Genomic DNA, 18024 nt, shown 5'->3' on the forward strand with positions numbered 1-18024 from the left:
TGTAACAGCATTCAATTCGCCTTCCTGATTACTAAATGCACCTCTATTCCAGCTATGTGTTCCATGTACAAGGACCCCAAATCACTTTGTGGTACAGCTTACTACAGGTCTTTCTCCATTGGCATAATCATCTGTTTTATCACTCAACTTTCCAAAGTGAAGTGAAGAACACATTTTCCCACATTATACTCCAACATTTTGCCCATTTACTTAACTGATCAATATCTCTCTGTAGTCTGTATCCTCCTTGCAGCTGGCTTTCCCATCTATTTTTATTTCATCACAAATTTGGCTACAATACACTTGCTTCTCTCCTACAGGTCTTTGATATACAAAACATAAATAGTTACGTTCCCAGCACTGATCCTTAAGGCACTGTGTTGGTTACATATTGCTAACTGAAAATGACCTCCTTATCCCAATCAGTGATTCTTGTTTGTTTTCAGAGAAGAATTCACAAGGAATAACTTGGGTACGGTGATACCATCCTATGAGAAAAAGTTTAGAGGCTGGGGCACATTGAAGTTCAGAGTCAAAGAGAGAAACAGCATGGAGATGAGCCCTTTGGCCCATCGAGTCTATTTAAACTAAAACTTTAAAAACTTTTTAAAACTTTATTTACAGCATGGTAACAGGCCCATCCAGCCCAAAGAGTCCACGCCGCCCATTTAAACCCATGATAACCTACCCATACATCTTTGGAATGTGGGAGGAAACCAGAGCACCCGGAGGAAACCCACGCAAACATGGGGAGAATGTACAAACCCCTCACAGACAGTGACAGGAATTGAACCCTGATCGCTGGCGCTGTGATAGCATCACACTAACCGGTATGCTACCATGCTGACCATCATGCACCCATTTTTATACTAATCATGCTCTAACCCATCTGTAGCTGTGAACTCATTCTGACCCATCTCTAGTGAAATAATATCTTTCCTTACATAGGGGACCAAAACTGTTTGCAGTACTAAAGATTATTGCAAGATTAGTGTCTTATACAGTTGCAGTGAGACTTGCATATTCTTTACTTAAATGCCTTTGGATCCAGGGTGAGCTAGCCAATTGGATACCAAATTGGCTTGGTGGAAGGAGTCAGACGATAGTAGTGAAGGGTTGTTACTCAGATTGGAGGCCTGTGCCCGGCAGGGTGCCACAGAGATCGGTGCTGTGTCCTCTGTTGTTTCTCATCGCTATTAGCGATTTGGATGACAATGTTTGCAGATAACATTAAAATTGGTGGTGCAGTTGACAGTGAAGAAGGTTATCTGAGATTACAATAGGCTTCAGATCAACTGGGGAAGTGGGCCAAAGAATGGCAAATGGAATTTAACTTGGGCAAGTGTGAGGTGTTGCATTTTGGTCAGTTAAACCAGGTCAGGACTTGCACGGTAAGTGGTAGGACCCTGGAGAGTGTTAAAGAACATAAAGACCTAGAGGTACAGGTACATAATTTCCTGAAAGTGGCGACATAGGTAGACAGGGTGGTGAAGGAAGCATTTGGCACACTTGTCCCCATCACTCAAATCACTGACTACGAGAGTTGGGATGTCATGTTACAACTGTTCAAGTCATGGGTGGAACCACATTTGGAGTATTATGTGCAGTTCTGGTCGTCCAGCTGTAGGAAGGATGTCACTAAGCTGGAAAGGATGCAGAAAAGATTCACAAGGATGTTACCGGGACTGGAGGGCAGAGTCACAGAGCACTACAGCACAGAAACAGGCCCTCCGGCCCATCTAGTCCATGCCAGCCTGGTTTTCTGCCTCGTCCCATCGACCTGCACCCGGACCACAGCCCTCCATACCCCTCTCATCCATGCACCTATCCAAACCTCTCTTAAATGTTACAATTGAACCCACATCCACCACTTCCACTGGCAGCTCATTCCACACTCGCACCACCCTCTGAGTGAAGAAGTTCCCCCTCAGATTCCCCTTAAATATTTCACCTTTCACCCTAAACCTATGACCTCTGGTTCTAGTCTCACTTAACCTGAGGGGGAAAAAGGCCTGCATGCATTCATCCGCATAGTTTTGTATACCTCTATACGATCTCTCCTCATTCTCCTGCGCTGCAGGGATTAAAGTCCCAACTTATTCGACCTATCCCTGTAACTCATGTCCTCAAGTCCTGTGTAAATTTTCTCTGTACTCTTTCAAGCTTATTGATATCTCTCCTGTAGGTAGGTGACCAGAACTGCACACAATACTCTAAATTTGGCCTCACCGACGTCTTATACAACTTCAACATAACATCCCAACTGTACTCAATGCCTGATTTATGAAGGTCAATGTGCCAAAAGCTCTCTTTGTGACCCTATCTTCCTGTGATGCCACTTTCAAGGAACTATGGATCTGTATTCCTAAGTCCCTTTGTTGTACCGCACACCTCAATGTCCTACCATTCACTGTGTAAGTCTTACCCTGGTTTGTCCTCCCAAAGTGCAACACTTGTCTGCATTAAATTCCATCTGCCGTTTTTCAGCCCATTTTCCCAGCTGGTCCAGATCAGTTTGCAAGCTTTGATAGCCTTCCTTGCTGTCCACTATGCCCCAGTCTTGGTGTCATCTGCAAACTTGCTGATCCAGTTTACTACATTATCATCTGAATCATTATTACAGATGATAAACAACAATGGATCGATCCCTGCGGCACACCACTAGTCACAGGCCTCTGATCAGAGAGACAACCATCTACTACCACATTCTGGTTTCTGCCGCTAAGCCAATGTTGAATCCAATTGACTTGAGTTGTAAGGAGAGACTGAATAGGCTGGGACTTTTTCCCCAGAACAGAGGCTAAGGAGAGACCTTACTGACGTTTTTTAAATTATGAGGAGCAGAGACGGAGCAGATAGTCACAGCCTTTTTCCCCAGGGCATAGGTGTAAGGTGGGAGGGGCAAGTTTTAAAGGCAACCTGAGGGGAAAGTTTTTCACACACAGGGTGTTGGGTATATGGATTGAGCTGCCAGAGGAAGTGGTAGAGGTGGATACAAATACAATGTTTAAAAGGCAGTTAGACAGGTATGTAAATATAAAAGGTTTAGGTGGATATTGGCCATCGCAGGCAAATGCGACTAGCACAGGTAGACAACTTGGTCGGCATGGACACATTGGGCCAAGGGGCCTGTTTTCTCTTTCGAAATAAGAGCCAACATTCCATTCGCCTTTCCTATTACCTGCGGAACTTGTGTACCAGCTTTCCGTGGATAAAGGATTTCCAAATCCCTTTGGGCTGTAGTTTTCTGCAGTTCACCATTTCAATATTACACCATTCTTTTGTTTATCTTTCTAAAGTGAACAACTTTCTCCACTATAAATTTTGCCCACTCACTTAACTGACTCATATTTCTCTGTGGACTATATCCTTCTTGTTGCTTGCCTTCCCAACTTTTTTTTTAATGTCATCTGCAACTTTGGTTACAGGTCATTCGCTTTCTTCCTCCAAATCTTTAATATGTCCTGTCAACAGTGGTGGTCCCAGCACTGACTCCTGTGCACTCCACTGGTCACAAATTGTCAACTTATCTGTACTCAATGCTTCTTACCTGTTAACCAATCCTGTACCCTAATGCTATTATGTTACCTCCAACACCATGGCCTCTTGTGAGGCATTTTGCTGAACACCTTCAGGAAGTACAAATTCAATACACCTACCTGTCTCCCTCTTCCCACTCTGGCCAAGACTTCCTTAAAAACTAATAAATTTGTTGGACCAATTTCCCTTTCATGAAGTCATGCCAAAAATAAGTTGTTATTTCTGTCTCTCATATGCTTCTCTGACACTCTGTCAGCATACCATCGCTGCACTACTACTTACAGGTAAAGAATTCCCTTGTAAATCTGAATATGAAATGGTGTTCTTTTCACTTTTCAGAGTGTCATTCGTTGTTTGTGGCATCCGAAGCTTAACCAGATCATGGTGGGAACAGGAAATGGACTGGCAAAAGTCTACTACCACCCAGTGAAAAGTCAAAGGTAGAAGGTCATAATGCAAATGGCTTTTAATTGTGCCAGAGACAAAACCAGAATCTCTTTGATGTTTGTGTCCATACAATGTGTACCTGTTCCTGAATGTTTGAAAAATTTGCCCTCGGGTGTGGAGATCACTGGTGAAGTCAGCACTCATTGCGAACACCAGTTACTCTTGAACTATTGTGGTCTGTGTGGTGATAATACTCCAACAGGGAGTTTCAGGATTTTGGTTAACAGTTGATGGAGGAACATGGATGGGTTTCCAAGTCAGTTGCTGTGTTACTTGAATGGGAACTTGAAAGTGGGTGACCTTCTCAGCCACCTGCATAGTTTTCCCTTTCAAGTAGAGGGTGTGTTTGGTCTGTGCAAAAAAAACAGATGTAATGAGTCACACTTGCGTACTTCCGTATCTTGTAGCTAGAACATGCTGCAACCATAGTGGTCCAGAAATGGAGGGATTGAGTACAGGTGGAGCTGCGCTCATCAGGCAAGTAGCCAAAATTCTATTGCAGTAAAAAGCACTATGATGCTGGAGGAACTCAGCAGGCCAGGCAGCATCCGTGGAGAAAAGCAGGCAGTCAAGGTTTCAGGTCAGGACCCTTCTTCAGGGCTGAAGATAGGAAAAGGGGAAGCCCAGTACATAGGAGGGAAAAGCAGAGCAGTGATAGGTGAACTCAAGAGGGGAGGTGGGGTGGGCACAGGGTGGTGATAGGCAGGTGTGGGGGAGGAGGGGAGAGCAGATCCACCGGGGGATGGGTCAAAGGTAAGGAGGAAAAAAGGGGGCTAGGAAAAAGAGAGAGAGGTGCTAGGAAAGGGAAGAAAAGAAGAGGCATGATGGGTGTGGAGGGGGTGGGGGTTACTTAAAGTGGGAGAATTCAATGTTCATGCTGTCAGGCTGCAAGGTTCCAAGACAGAAAATGAGGTGCCGTTCCTCCAGTTTGCGCTTGGAACTCTCTTGGCAGTGGAGGAGGCCGAGAACTGACATATTAGTGATGGAGTGGGAGGGGGAGTTGAAGTGACTGGCAACAGGGAGATGCAGATTGACACCCACCAGGCCTCTTCTTCCCTTTCCTAGCCTATCTCTTTTTTCTACCCTCCCCCACCTCTTTTTCCCTCCTTACCTTTGACCCATCCCCCGGTGGATCTGCTCTCCCCTCCTCCCCCGCACCTGCCTATCACTGTTCCTTACCTGCATCTACCTATCACCACCTTGTGCCCACCCCACCTCCCCTCTTTTGTCCACCTATCACTGCTCTGCTTTTCCCTCCTATATATTGGGCTTCCCCTTTACCTATCTTCAGTCCTGAAGAAGGGTCCTGACCCAAAATGTTGACCGCCTGCTTTTCTCCATGGATGCTGCCTGGGCTGCTGAGTTCCTCCAGCACCATTGTGTTTTTCATCTAGATTCCAGCATCTGCAGTCCTTTGTCTCTCTAAAATTCTATTGCACCCCTGAGTTTTGCTTCATAGGCCATGGAATGTATTTAATGAAGGTGTTTACCACAAAAGGAAATCAAGAGTGTCAAATTTGCACCTGAAACTAAAGACTTAAACTTAAGTAGTGTAAAAGTTCCCAACCGCATTGGTACCAGTGAACTTTTTTAAGGTCACCCATTATTCCTTTGCAGTTTTGCTTGGCAGTCTTTGAGTCATAAATTTGTACAGCACAGAAACGGGCCCTTTAGCTCAATTTATCCATGCCGACCATGATGTCTATCTTTGCTAATCCTATTTTCCTGCAGTAGGCCAGTATCCCTGTACGTCTTTCCTATCCAAGTACTTGTCCAAATGCTTTTTAAACATTGTAGTTGTACCTGCCTCTCCCACCTCCTCAGGCAGCTCATTCCAGATAACCACCACCTTCTCTGTGGAAAACTTACCCCTCAGATCTTCAGATGGGGTTAATGCACACAGTCTTTTTCCAGGAGAAAGGGAACCAGGAACTAAAGGGCATAGGTTTAATGTGAGAGAGGAAAGATTTAAAGAGGACCTGCGGGCAAACTTCTTCATGCAGATATATATGGTACAAGCTACCAGAGTTGAGGTGGGTACAATAACGACATTTAAAAGACGTTTGGATAAGTTCTCTTTTCTCTGCGGTCATCAGCAGTCACGAGACAGCACACCCTGATGCCTTCCCGATCATCGCGGGGGACTTCAACCAGGCTAGCTTGAAAAAGTCTCTGACAAACTACCACCAACATGCCACATGTGGAACCAGAGGAGCCAACACACTCAATCACTTATGCCACCATCAAGAATGCTTACCATGCCGTCCCACGCCTGCACTTTGGCAAGTCCGATCACCTGGCTGTACTTCAACACCTGTTGTGTAGGCAGAGACTGAGAACCTCGGCATCAGTGGTGAGGACCGCGAAGTTATGGTCAAGGGAGGTGGATGAGCATTTACAGGACTGCTTTGAATCGGTGGACTGGACCATACTAAAGGATTCATCATCAGATCTAAATGAATATGCAAAAGCCATCACCGACTTCATCAAGACCTGCGTGTATGAGTGTGTGTCTTCAAAAACATACCGAGTCTTCCCAAACCAGAAGCCCTGGCTGAACCAGGAGATTCACAGTCTGTTGAGGGCTCGATCTGTGGTGTTCAAAACTGGCGATCCAGAAACCTACAAAAAGTCGAGGTACAACCTACAGAAGGCCATCGTGAGAGTGAAAAGGTAATTCCGAGTGAAGTTAGAGACACAATCGGATGCATGGCAGCTGTGGCAGGGTTTGCATGCCATTACTTCCTACAAGGCATATGAGGATATACAAAGCTTTGAGGATGTGACTAAACACATCAATGAAGGGAGAGTAGTAGATGTAGTGTATATGGATTTCAGCCAGGCATTTGATAAGGTACCCCATGCAAGGCTAATTGAGAAAGTAAGGAGGCATGGTATCCAAGGGGACACTGCAATGTGGATCCAGAACTGGCTGGCCCACAGAAGGCAAAGAGTAGTTGTTGAAGGGTCATATTCTGCATGGAGGTCGGTGACCAGTGGTGTACCTCAGGGATCTGTCCTGGGACCCTTACTCTTTGTGATTTTTATAAACGACCTGGATGAAGAAGTGGAGGGATGGGTTAGTAAGTTTGCGGATGACACAAAGGTTGGATGTGTAGTGGATAGTATCGAGGGCTGTCAGAGGTTACAGTGGGACATAGATAGGATGCAAAGTTGGGCTGAGAAGTGGCAGATGGAATTCAACCCAGATAAGTGTGAAGTGGTTCATTTTGGTAGGTCAAGGATGATGGCAGAGTATAGTATTAATGGTAGGACTCTTGGCAGTGTGGAGGATCAGAGGGATCTTGGGGTCCGAGTCCATAGGATGCTCAAAGCAGCTGCACAGGTTGACTCTGTGGTGAAGAAGGCATATGGTGTATTGTCCTTCATCAATCGGGAAATTGAATTTAGGAGCCGAGAGGTATTGTTGCAGCTATATCGGACCCTGGTCAGACCCCACTTGGAGTACTGTGCTCAGTTCTGGTCGCCTCACTGCAGAAGGATGTGGAAGCCATAGAGAGGGTGCAGAGGAGATTTACAAGGATGCTGCCTAGATTGCAGGGCATGCCTTATGAAAGCAGGTTGAGGGAACTCGGCCTTTTCTCCTTGGAGCAACGGAGAATGAGGGGTGACCTGATAGAGGTTTATAAGATGATGAGAGGCATTGATCGGGTAGATAGTCAGAGGCTTTTTCCCAGGGCTGAAATGGTTGCCACAAGAGGACATAGGTTTAAGGTGCTGGGGAGTAGGTATAGAGGAGATGTCAGGGGTAAGTTTTTTACTCAGTGGTGAGTGCGTGGAATGGGCTGCCGGCAACGGTGGTGGAGGCGGAAACGATCGGGTCTTTTAAGAAACTTTTGGATAGGGACATGGAGCTGAGAAAAATAGAGGGCTCTGAGTAAGCCTAGTAATTTCTGAGGTAGGGACATGCTCGGCACAGCTTTGTGGGCCGAAGGACCTGAATTGTGCTGTAGGTTTTCTATGTTCTATGTTCTTAGGCGAAACCTAACAGCATAAATGGCAGCAATGCTTCACTCCCTTGTGAACTCAATGCCTTTTATGCACGCTTTGAATGGGAGAATAACACTACACCTGTGTGAATCCCCACAGCATCTGGTGACCCTCTGATCCCTGTCTCGGAGGCAGACGTCAGAACATCCTTCAAGATGGTGAACCCTCGCAAGGCGTCAGGCCCTGACGGTGTGCCTGGCAGGGTACTGAAAATCTGTGCCAACCAACTGGCTGGATTGTTCAACCTGACACTGCTGCAGTCAGAGGTTCCCATCTGCTTCAAAAGGGCATCAATCATACCGGTGCCCAAGAAGAGCAGGGTGAGTTGCCTCAACAACTATCACCCGGTAGCACTCACATATACTGTGATGAAGTGCTTTGAGACGTTGGTCATGGTTAGAATTGCCTGAGCAAGGACCTGGACCAACTGCAATTTGCCTACCAGCACAACAGGTCTACAACGGATACAATCTCACTGGCTCCTCACTCAGCTTTGAAGCACCGAGACAACAGCAAAACAAACATCAGGCTGCTGTTTATTGATTACAGCTTGGCGTTCAACACCATCATCCCCTCAATACGAATCAACAAGCTTCAAAACCTCGGCCTTTGGACCTGCCTCTGCAACTGGATCCTTGACTTCCTCATTGGGAGACCGCAGTCTGTGCTGATCGGTAATAACAGCTCCTCGCTGACAATCAACACAGGCGCACCTCAAAGACACGTGCTTAGCCCACTGCTCCACTCTCTCTCCAGTCATGACTATGTGGCTAGGCACAGCTCAAACGCCATCTATAAATTCACTGATGACACTACTGTTGTTGGCAGAATCTCAGATGGTGACGAGGGGGCGCACGAGTGAGATAGATCAGCTGGTTGAGTGGTGTTGCAACAACAACCTCACACTCAACATCAGCAAGACCAAGGAATTGATTGTGGACTTCAGGAAGGGGAAGCCCAGAGAACACACACCAGTCCTCATTGAGGGGTCAGCGGTGGAAAGGCTGAGCAGCTTCAAGTTCCTGGGTGTCAACATCTCAGAGGATCTATCCTGGGCCCAGCACATTGATGCAATTATGAAGGTGGCATGCCAGTGGCTCTACTTCATTTGGAGTTTGAGGAGATTTGGTATGTCAGCAAAGACTCGTAGAAATTTTTATAGATGTACGGTGGGGAGCATTCTGACTGGTTGCATTACCTCCTGGTCTGGACGCTCCAATGTGCAGGATCTAAAGAGGCTGCAGAGGGTTGTAGACTCACCCAGCTCCATCACAGGCACAACCCTCCCCACCATAGTCATCTTCAAGAGGCGCTGCCTCAAGAAGGCAGCATCCATCATTAAGGACCCTCACCATCCGGGACATGCCCCCTTCTCATTACTACCATCAGGGAGGAGGTACAGGAGCCTGAAGACTCGCACTCAACATTTCAGGAACAGTTTCTTCCCCTCCACCATCAGATTTCTAAATGGTTTATGAACCAATGAACTCCACCTCGTTATTCCTCTTTTGCACTATTTTATATTTTGGTAACTTTTAGTAATTTTTGTCTTGCACTGTACTGCTGCTGCAGAACAACAAATTTCACGATGTATGTCAGTGATATTGAACCTGATTCTGATACATGGATAGGAAAGGTTGAGCATGATACAGGCCAAAAGTGGGCAAATGGGACGAGCTCAGGTGGACACCTTGGTTGTCATGGACAACTTGGCTCGAAGGGCCTGTTTTTGTCCTGCATTACTCTCTGACTCTGTCCCCTTTAAATTTCTCACCATGACTCTGTTGTCAATTATTTAGCTAGCTTTTTATCCATGCAATCAATATCCAAAATACCAACTGCTTCAGTTTTGCTGATAAGCCTGATAAATCCATTTGAAAGTCTATGTGCACAACATCAACTGCATTATCCACCTCAACTCTGTCACCTAATCAAAAAAATTCTATCACTTTGCTTACATACAATGTCCCCTGAATAATTCTTTGTGGGTGGAACAACTAGTTAGGAAGAAGAAGGTAGCATATACACAAGGTTTATGAAGCAAGGATCAGATAGGTCCCTTGAGGAATAAACAGTAGCAAGGAAGGAACTTAAGAAGGGGCTGAGGAGAGCAAGAAGGGGACATGAAAAGGCCTTGGCGAGTAGGGTCAAGGAAAATCCCAAGGCTTTTTTCACTTATGTGAAGAGCAGAAGGATGACGAGAGTCAAGGTAGGACCGATCAGAGACAAAAGTGGGAAGATGTGCCTGGAAGCTGTGGAAGTGGGTGAGGTCCTCAATGAATACTTCTCTTCAATATTCACTAAGGAGAGGGGCCTTGATGATGCTTGAGGACAGTGTTGGTAAGGTTAATGTTCGAGAGCATGTAGATATCAAGAGAGAGGATGTGTTGGAGCTGTTAGAAAATATTAGGACAGATAAGTCCCCGTGGCCTGATGGAATATTCCCCAGGCTGTTCCACGAGGCAAGAGGCAAGGGAGGAGATTGCTGAACTGTTGGCTAGGATTTTTGAGTCCTCGTTGTCCACCGGAATGGTACCGGAGGATTGGAGGGTGGCAAATGTTGTCCCCATATTCAAAAAAGGAAGTAGGGATAGTCTGGGGAATTATAGACCAGTGAGTCTTGTGTCTGTAGTGGGCAAGCTGTTGGAAAAGATCCTTAGAGATAGGATTAATGGGCATTTAGAGAATTATGGTCTGATCAGGGACAGCCAGCATGGCTTTGTGAAGGGCAGATCATGTCTCACAAGCCTGATAGGGTTCTTTGAGGAGGTGACCAGGAAGATTGATGAGGGTAGTGCAGTAGATGTGGTCTACATGGATTTTAGTAGGGCATTTGACAAGGTTCCACGTGGTCGGCTTCTTCAGAAGGTCAGAGGGCATGGGATCCAGGAAGGCTTGGCCGTGTGGATTCAGAATTGGCTTGCCTGTAGAAAGCAAAGGGTTGTGGTGGAGGGAGTGCATTCAGATTGGAGGGCTGTGAGAAGCGGTGTCTCACAAGGATCAGTTCAGGGACCACTACTTTTATTAACGACTTGGATGAGGGGGTAGAAGGGTGGGTTAGCAAGTTTGCAGATGACACAAAGATCGGTGGTGTTGTGGATAGTGTGGAGGGCTGTCGAAGCTTACAGAGGGATATTGATAGGATGCAGAGCTGGGCTGACAAGTGGCAGATGGAGTTCAGTCCGCAGAAGTGTGAGGTGGTACACTTCGGAAGGACAGACTCCAAGGCGGAGTACAAGGTAAATGGCAGGATTCTGGGCAGTGTAGAGGAGCAGAGGGACCTGGGGGTTCATATCCACAGATCACTGAAAGTTGCCCCACAGGTGGTTAGGGTAGTTAAAGCTGATGGGATGTTTGCTTTCATAAGTCGTGGGATCGAGTTCAAGAGCCGCGAGGTAATGATGCAGGTCTACAAAACTCTGGTCGGACCACACTTAAGAGTACTGCGCCCAGTTCTGGTCGCCTCATTACTGGAAGGATGTGGAAGCGTTGGAAAGGGTGCAGAGGAGATTTACCAGGATATTGCCTGGTTTAGAGAGCATGGATTATGAGGAGAGACTAAAGGAGCTAGGGCTTTACTCTTTGGAGAGAAGGAGGATGAGAGGAGACATGATAGAGGTATACAAAATATTAAGAGAAATAGAGTAGACAGCCAGCGCCTCTTTCCCAGGGCACCAATGCTCAATACAAGAGGGCATGGCTTTAAAGTAATAGGTGGGAAGTTCAAGGGAGATATCAGAGGGAGGTTTTTTACCCAGAGAGTGGTTGGGGCATGGAATGCGCTGCCTGGGGCGGTGGTGGAGGCACGTACATTGGTCAAATTTAAGAGGTTGCCAGATAAGCAAATGGAGGAATTTAAAATAGAGGGATATGTGGGACGAAGGGGTGAGATAGTCTTAGGCGAGGTTTAAAGGTTGGCACAACATTGTGGGACGAAGGGCCTGTATTGTGCTGTACTATCTATGATTCTATGACTTCTCTCAGTTAATCCTATTTCCTCCAGATGACCTTTAATCCTGTTTTAAGTGGTGATGAATTGAAAGATCTTCAGAGGGACCTTGGTATCTGTTATACAAATCTCTGAAAATTTGAATGCAGGTTTTATATTCTAATGGAGATCAATTGAAATCTGAGATTGTTAAAATAATCAAGGAAAATGAGGGCAAATGCCATGCAGGTAAAAGATCTTGAAAGGCAAAGCAGGTTTGATGGACCATATGGCCTACTCCTGCTCACATTTTTCAAGCTCTTAAATTCTTATATTCAATTTGGAATGCAAGCTTGGGAATCAAAAGCCTGCAGATGCTGAAATCTGAAATAAAAATAGAAACTGCTGAAAAACTCAGCAGGCCAGGCTGCATCTATGGAAAGAAAAGTAGTTAATGTTCAGGTTGAATACCCTTCACCAGCATTGGGAAAGAGAGAAACAAACAAGTTATGTTTAAGTTGAGGAGAAATGTTGAAGAGAACTGTGTTCAGTTCTGGTCGCCGCATTATAGGAAGGATGTGGAGGCGTTGGAGAGGGTGCAAAGGAGATTTACCAGGATGCTCCCTGGATTAGAGCGTATGGAATATGAGGAGAGGCTTAAGGTGCTAGGGCTTTATTCACTGGAAAGGAGGAGGATGAGAGGAGACATGATAGAGGTATATAAAATATTGAGAGGAATAGATAGAGTAGACAGCCAGCGCCTCCTTCCCAGGGCACCAATGCTCAAGACGAGAGGGCATGGCTTTAAGGTTATGGGTGGGAGGTTCGGGGGAGATGTCAGGGGGAGGTTTTTCACCCAGAGAGTGGTTGGTGCATGGAATGCACTGCCTGCGGTGGTGGTGGAGGCAAATACATTGGACAAGTTCAAGAGTTTGTTGGATAGGCATATGGAGGAGTGTGAGATAGAGGGATATGCGGGAGGAAAGGGTTAGATAGTGTGAGGATGCTTTGATGGACGGCACAACATGGTGAGCCGAAGGGCCTGTTTTGTGCTGTATGGTTCTAGAGAGAGAGAACATGATTTAAGGAACATAAAGGCACAAAAAGCAATAAAATGAGAGCAGTTGAAGAGAACCCAAACAAAAGAATGTAAATGTTGCAAAATATAGAGCTGTGGAAATGCCCAGGTGGTGAAAAGCTGATCCAATATTACAGGTGAATGACCTGCAGCAGAACTGACCACTTCAGAGACAGCGAGAGAAAGCGAGTTACCCTTGCTTGTTGAATTTGATATTGAGTCTAGAAGGCTGCACGTGTCCAGACGGAATATAAGGTGTTGTTCCTCCAGCTGAAATTGTGCCACCTTGGGACAGTGCAGAAGATCACTCAGACAGGTCAGAGTGGAGTGTGCCGGAGAATTCAAGTGGCAGGTAGCAGTGTTGCCCCTGTCGACTCTATGCAGACTGTCTGCAAATTGGTCACCAAATTTGCATTCAATTTCTCCACTGTAGAGGAGATGATATTGCGAGCACCCAACATAGTACTTGGGAAGAATTGCAGATGAATAGCTGCTTCACCTGGGTGATGGGAAAGGGAGAAGGTGAAAGGACCAGGTGTTACATCTCCTGCAGTTGCAAAGTAGTATATGGGCCTTCACTGCAAAAGGCTTTGAGTATAAGAATAGGAACGTCTTGCTTCAATTATATATGGCTCTGGTTTCACTATATCTGGAATATTGTGTACAGGTCTGTCTCCCTGCCCAAGAAAGGTGTTTCATGAGAGGGGAAATTCAGTGAAGCTTTGCCAGATTGATTCCTGTGGTGATGGGTTTATAATATGAGAAGATATTAAGAAGATTCGGCAAAGCTATCCATTCATTTGGAAGAATGAAAAGTGGTCTCATTAAAATGAACAAAATTCTTAAGTTGGCCAAATTTTGCTGACCCGAACATTCTGTGTTTTTCAGAGGAGCTAAACTCTGTGTTGTGAAAACAAAGAGAAAAGCAAAGCAGAGTCAAACTGTCACACAAGATTACATCATTACACGTGAGTATACTGCTCGTCATTTATACCACAACATTCAATGTCACCCAGGTAGACACTACACTCCTCACCATAAGGCCTAATGGATCAATCCCAGGTTATTGAGAGAGGCAGGGAGGAGATTGCTGGGTCCTCGATGAAGGTCTTTGTATCCTCTTCAGCCACAGGTGAGGTCCCAGAGGACTGGAGAGTAGCCAGTGTTGTTACTTTATTTAAGAAAAATAAGGGGCTATGTGAGTGGGAAGGGTTGGCTAGATCTTAGAGCAGGATAAAATGTCGAGACAACATTGTGAGCCAAAGGGCCTGTACTGCGCTGTAGTGTTCTATGTTCTAACATAAATAATCCAAGAAATTAGAGGCCGGTGAGCTTCACATCAATGGTAGGGAAATTATTGCTGAGGATTCTTAGGAATAGATTTACTCACATTTGGAAAAGCATGGCTTTATTGGGGATAGTCAGCATAGCTTTGTGTGGGGGAATCATGCCTTAAAAACTTACATAGGACAGTTCAGCACAGGAACAGGCCCTTCAGCCCACTAAAATCAGCACTGAATACAGTGCCAAATTAAGCTAATTCTTTGCTGCCAGCACATCGAACAGTTCAGCACAGTACGGGCCCTTCGGCCCATAATGTTGTGCCAACCAACATAAACCTATTCCATGATTAATCTAACCCTTTCCTCCTACACAGCCCATAACCCTCTTCTCCTACACAGCCTGTAACCCTCCATTTTTCTTGCATCCATTTGCTTTGATAAGACTCTTCAATGTCTTTTAAATTTCCCTGTTGTATCAGCCTTTGCAACCACCCCCAGAAGTGTGTTCCAGGTATCCACCACTCTGTAAAAAAAAACCTACTTCTGACATCTTCCCGAAACTTTCCTCCTTTGACCTTAAATGGATGTCCTCTGGTATTGGCCATTGCCACCCTAGGGAAAAGCTGCTGGCTATGAACTCTACCTATGCCCCTCATAATCTTATACACCTCTACCAAGTCGCCTCTAATCCTGTGTCGCTCCAGAGAGAAAAGCCCTAGCTTGCTTCAGCTTTCCTCATAAAACATGCTCTCCAATCCAGGCAGCATCCTGCTAAATCTTCTCTGCACCCTGTCTAAAGCTTCCACATCCTTCCTATAATAAAGTGACCAGAACTGAACACAATACTCCAAGTGTGGTCTGACCATAGTTCTTTAGAGCTGCAATATTACCTCATGACTCTTGAACTCAATCCCCCAACTAATGTGGGCCAGCACATCATGCGCCTTCTTAACCACCCTATCAACTTGCGCTGTAACTTTGAGGGATCTATGGACTTGGACCCCAAGATTCCTCTCTTCCTCCATACTACTAAGAATCCTCCAATTAACCTTGTACTCTGCCTTCAAGTTTGTTCTTCCAAAGTGCATCACTTCACACTTTTCTGGATTGCACACCATCTGCCACTTCTCCGCCCAACTCTGCATCCTGTCTTTATCCCGTTGTAACCCTCGACAACCTTCTACAATATCCACAACACCTCCAATCTTTGTGTCATCTGCAAACTTACTAACCCATCCCTCCACTTCCTCATCCAAGTCACTTATAAAAATCACAAAGAGCAGAAGTCCCAGAACAGAACCCTGTGGAACACCACTAGTCACCAGCCTCCAGGCAGAACACGCTCCATCTGCTGCTACTTTCTGCCTTCTGAGAGGAAGCCAATTCCGAATCCACGCAGCCAAGTCTACGTGGACCCCATGCCTCATGATTTTTTGGATGAGCCTACTATAGGGAACCTTGTCGAACACCTTACTAAAGTCCATATGCACCACATCCACTGCTTTACCTTCATCAATTTGTTTTGTCACCTCCTCAGAAAAAACTCAATTAGGATTGTGAGGCATGACCTGTCCCTCACAAAGCCATGCTGACTATCCCTAATAAGGCTATGCTTCTCCAAATGTTTGTAAATCCTGTCCCTGAGAATCCTCTCCAATAGCTTGCCCACCACTGACATAAGACTCACTGGTCAATAATTCCTAGTATTATCCCTATTACCTTTCTTGAACAAGGGAACAACATTTGCCATCCTCCAATCCTCTTGTACCACTCCTGTGGCCAGGGGGGCACAAATATCACCGTCAACAACCCAGCAATCTCTTGCCTTGCTTCCAATAGTAACCTGGGGTATATCCCATCCAGCCCCAGGGACTTATCTATCTTGATGTTTTTCAGAAGTTCCAACACTGCCTCTTTCTTAACCTCAACATGCTCCCACACATTAGCCTGTTCTACGCTGACCTCACATTCATCAAGTCTCTCTCCCTAGTGGACACTGAAGCGAAGTATTCATTCAGGACCTCCCCACCTCCTCTGCCTCCAGACACGTTTCCCCCTTTATCGCTGAGCAGTCCTACCCTCACTCTTGTCATCCTCCTTTTCTTCACGTATGTGCAGAATACCTTGGGGTTTTCCTTAATTCTACCAGCCAAGGCATTCTCATGCCCCCTTCTAGCTCTCTTAAGTCCCTTCTGAAGCTCCTTCTTAACTACCTTATAATTCTCAAGAGCCCTGTCTGATTTTTGCTTTCTAAACCTTCAGTCTGCTTCCTCCTTCCTCTTGACTAAATGTTCCACTTCTCTTGTCAACCATGGTTCCTTCACCCTACCATCTTTTCCCTGTCTTCATGGGACTAACCTACCCAGAACCCCATGCAAGTGTTCCCAAAACAGCATCCACATTTCTGCTGTGCATTTCCCTGAGAGCCTCTGTTCCCAATTTATGCTTCCAGGTTCCTGCCTAATACCAGCATAATTAGCCTTCCCCAAATTAAAAACTTTCCTATATCATCTGCTTCTATCGTTATCCATGGCTAGCTGAAGGTCGGGGAGTTGTGGTCACTATCTCCGAAATGCTCACCCACTGAGAGGTCTGTCACCTGACCAAATCATTGCCTGGTACTAGATCCAGTATGACCTCTCCTCTAGTTGGCCTGTCCACACACTGTGTCAAGAATCCCTCCTGGACACACCTAACAAATTCTGCCGCATCTCAACCTTTTGCACTAAGGAGGTGCCAATCAATATTAGGGAAGTTGAAGTCGCCCATGACAACAACCCTGTTATTTTTGCACCTCTCCAAAATCTGCCTCCCGATCTGCTCCTCTGTCCCGGTGGCTATTGGAGGGCCGATAGAATAATCCCAACAGAGTGATCGCTCCCTTCCTGTTTCTGATTCCCACCCACAACGTCCTCCCTTTTTGCAGCTGGGACGCTATCCTTCCCCACCTCCCCCTTGTAGCTCCCTCCCTATCCCTTTTGAAGCATCTGAACCCCAGAACATCAAGGAGCCATTCCTGCCCTTGTGACAGCCAACTCTCTGTTATGGCCACAACATCGTAATTCCATGTACTGATCCATTGCTCTAAGTTCATCACCCTTATTCTTAATATTTCTCACATTAAAGTAAACACATTTCAACTCATCCAAGTGACTGCTTTTATGCCCGATCCACTGCCTATCCTTCCTCAGTCTCTCTGCACATTGCATCTACCTTTACACCAATTGCTCCATCTTCTGACCTGACGCCCTGGTTCCCGTCCCCCTGCCAACCTAGTTTAAACCCTCCCCAACAGTTCTAGCAAACCTGCTCACAAGGACATTGATCCCTCTGGAGTTCAGGTATAACCCATCCCATTTGTACAGGTCACACCTTCCCCAAAAGAGATCCCAGTGATCCACAAATCTGAAACCCTGCCCCCTGCACCAACTCTTCAGCCACCAACTCATCTCCCATATCTTCCTATTCTTACTCTCACTTGCGTATAGCACAGGTAGTAATCCAGAGATTACCACCCTTGAGGTCCTGCTTTTTCATTTCCCTCCTAACTCCCTATATTCCCTCTTCAGGACCTCATCCCTTTTCCTATCTATGTCATTGGTACCAATACATACCACAACTTCTAGCTGCTAACCCTCCTCCTCAAGAATGCTGTGGACTCGATCTAGGAGTCTCGTTCTTGTCCACAGAATCTCCTATCTGTTCTCCAAACCAACGAAACCCTTATCACTACCGTA

General features: G+C 45.9%; 1 protein-coding gene across 2 annotated transcripts in view; it reads left to right on the plus strand.

The window, feature by feature from the left end:
* Positions 1-18024, plus strand: part of LOC127572500 (WD repeat-containing protein 70) — a 131408-nt gene that overhangs the window by 89844 nt on the left and 23540 nt on the right. For both annotated transcript variants that reach the window (XM_052019853.1, XM_052019854.1), the window contains exons 14-15: positions 3880-3980; positions 13893-13972. In XM_052019853.1, coding sequence (XP_051875813.1) covers positions 3880-3980; positions 13893-13972 — 181 coding nt within the window. The remainder of the gene's footprint in view (positions 1-3879; positions 3981-13892; positions 13973-18024) is intronic.

This window comes from Pristis pectinata, chromosome 7 (assembly GCF_009764475.1).
Source record: "Pristis pectinata isolate sPriPec2 chromosome 7, sPriPec2.1.pri, whole genome shotgun sequence".
NCBI classification, from domain to species: domain Eukaryota; kingdom Metazoa; phylum Chordata; class Chondrichthyes; order Rhinopristiformes; family Pristidae; genus Pristis; species Pristis pectinata.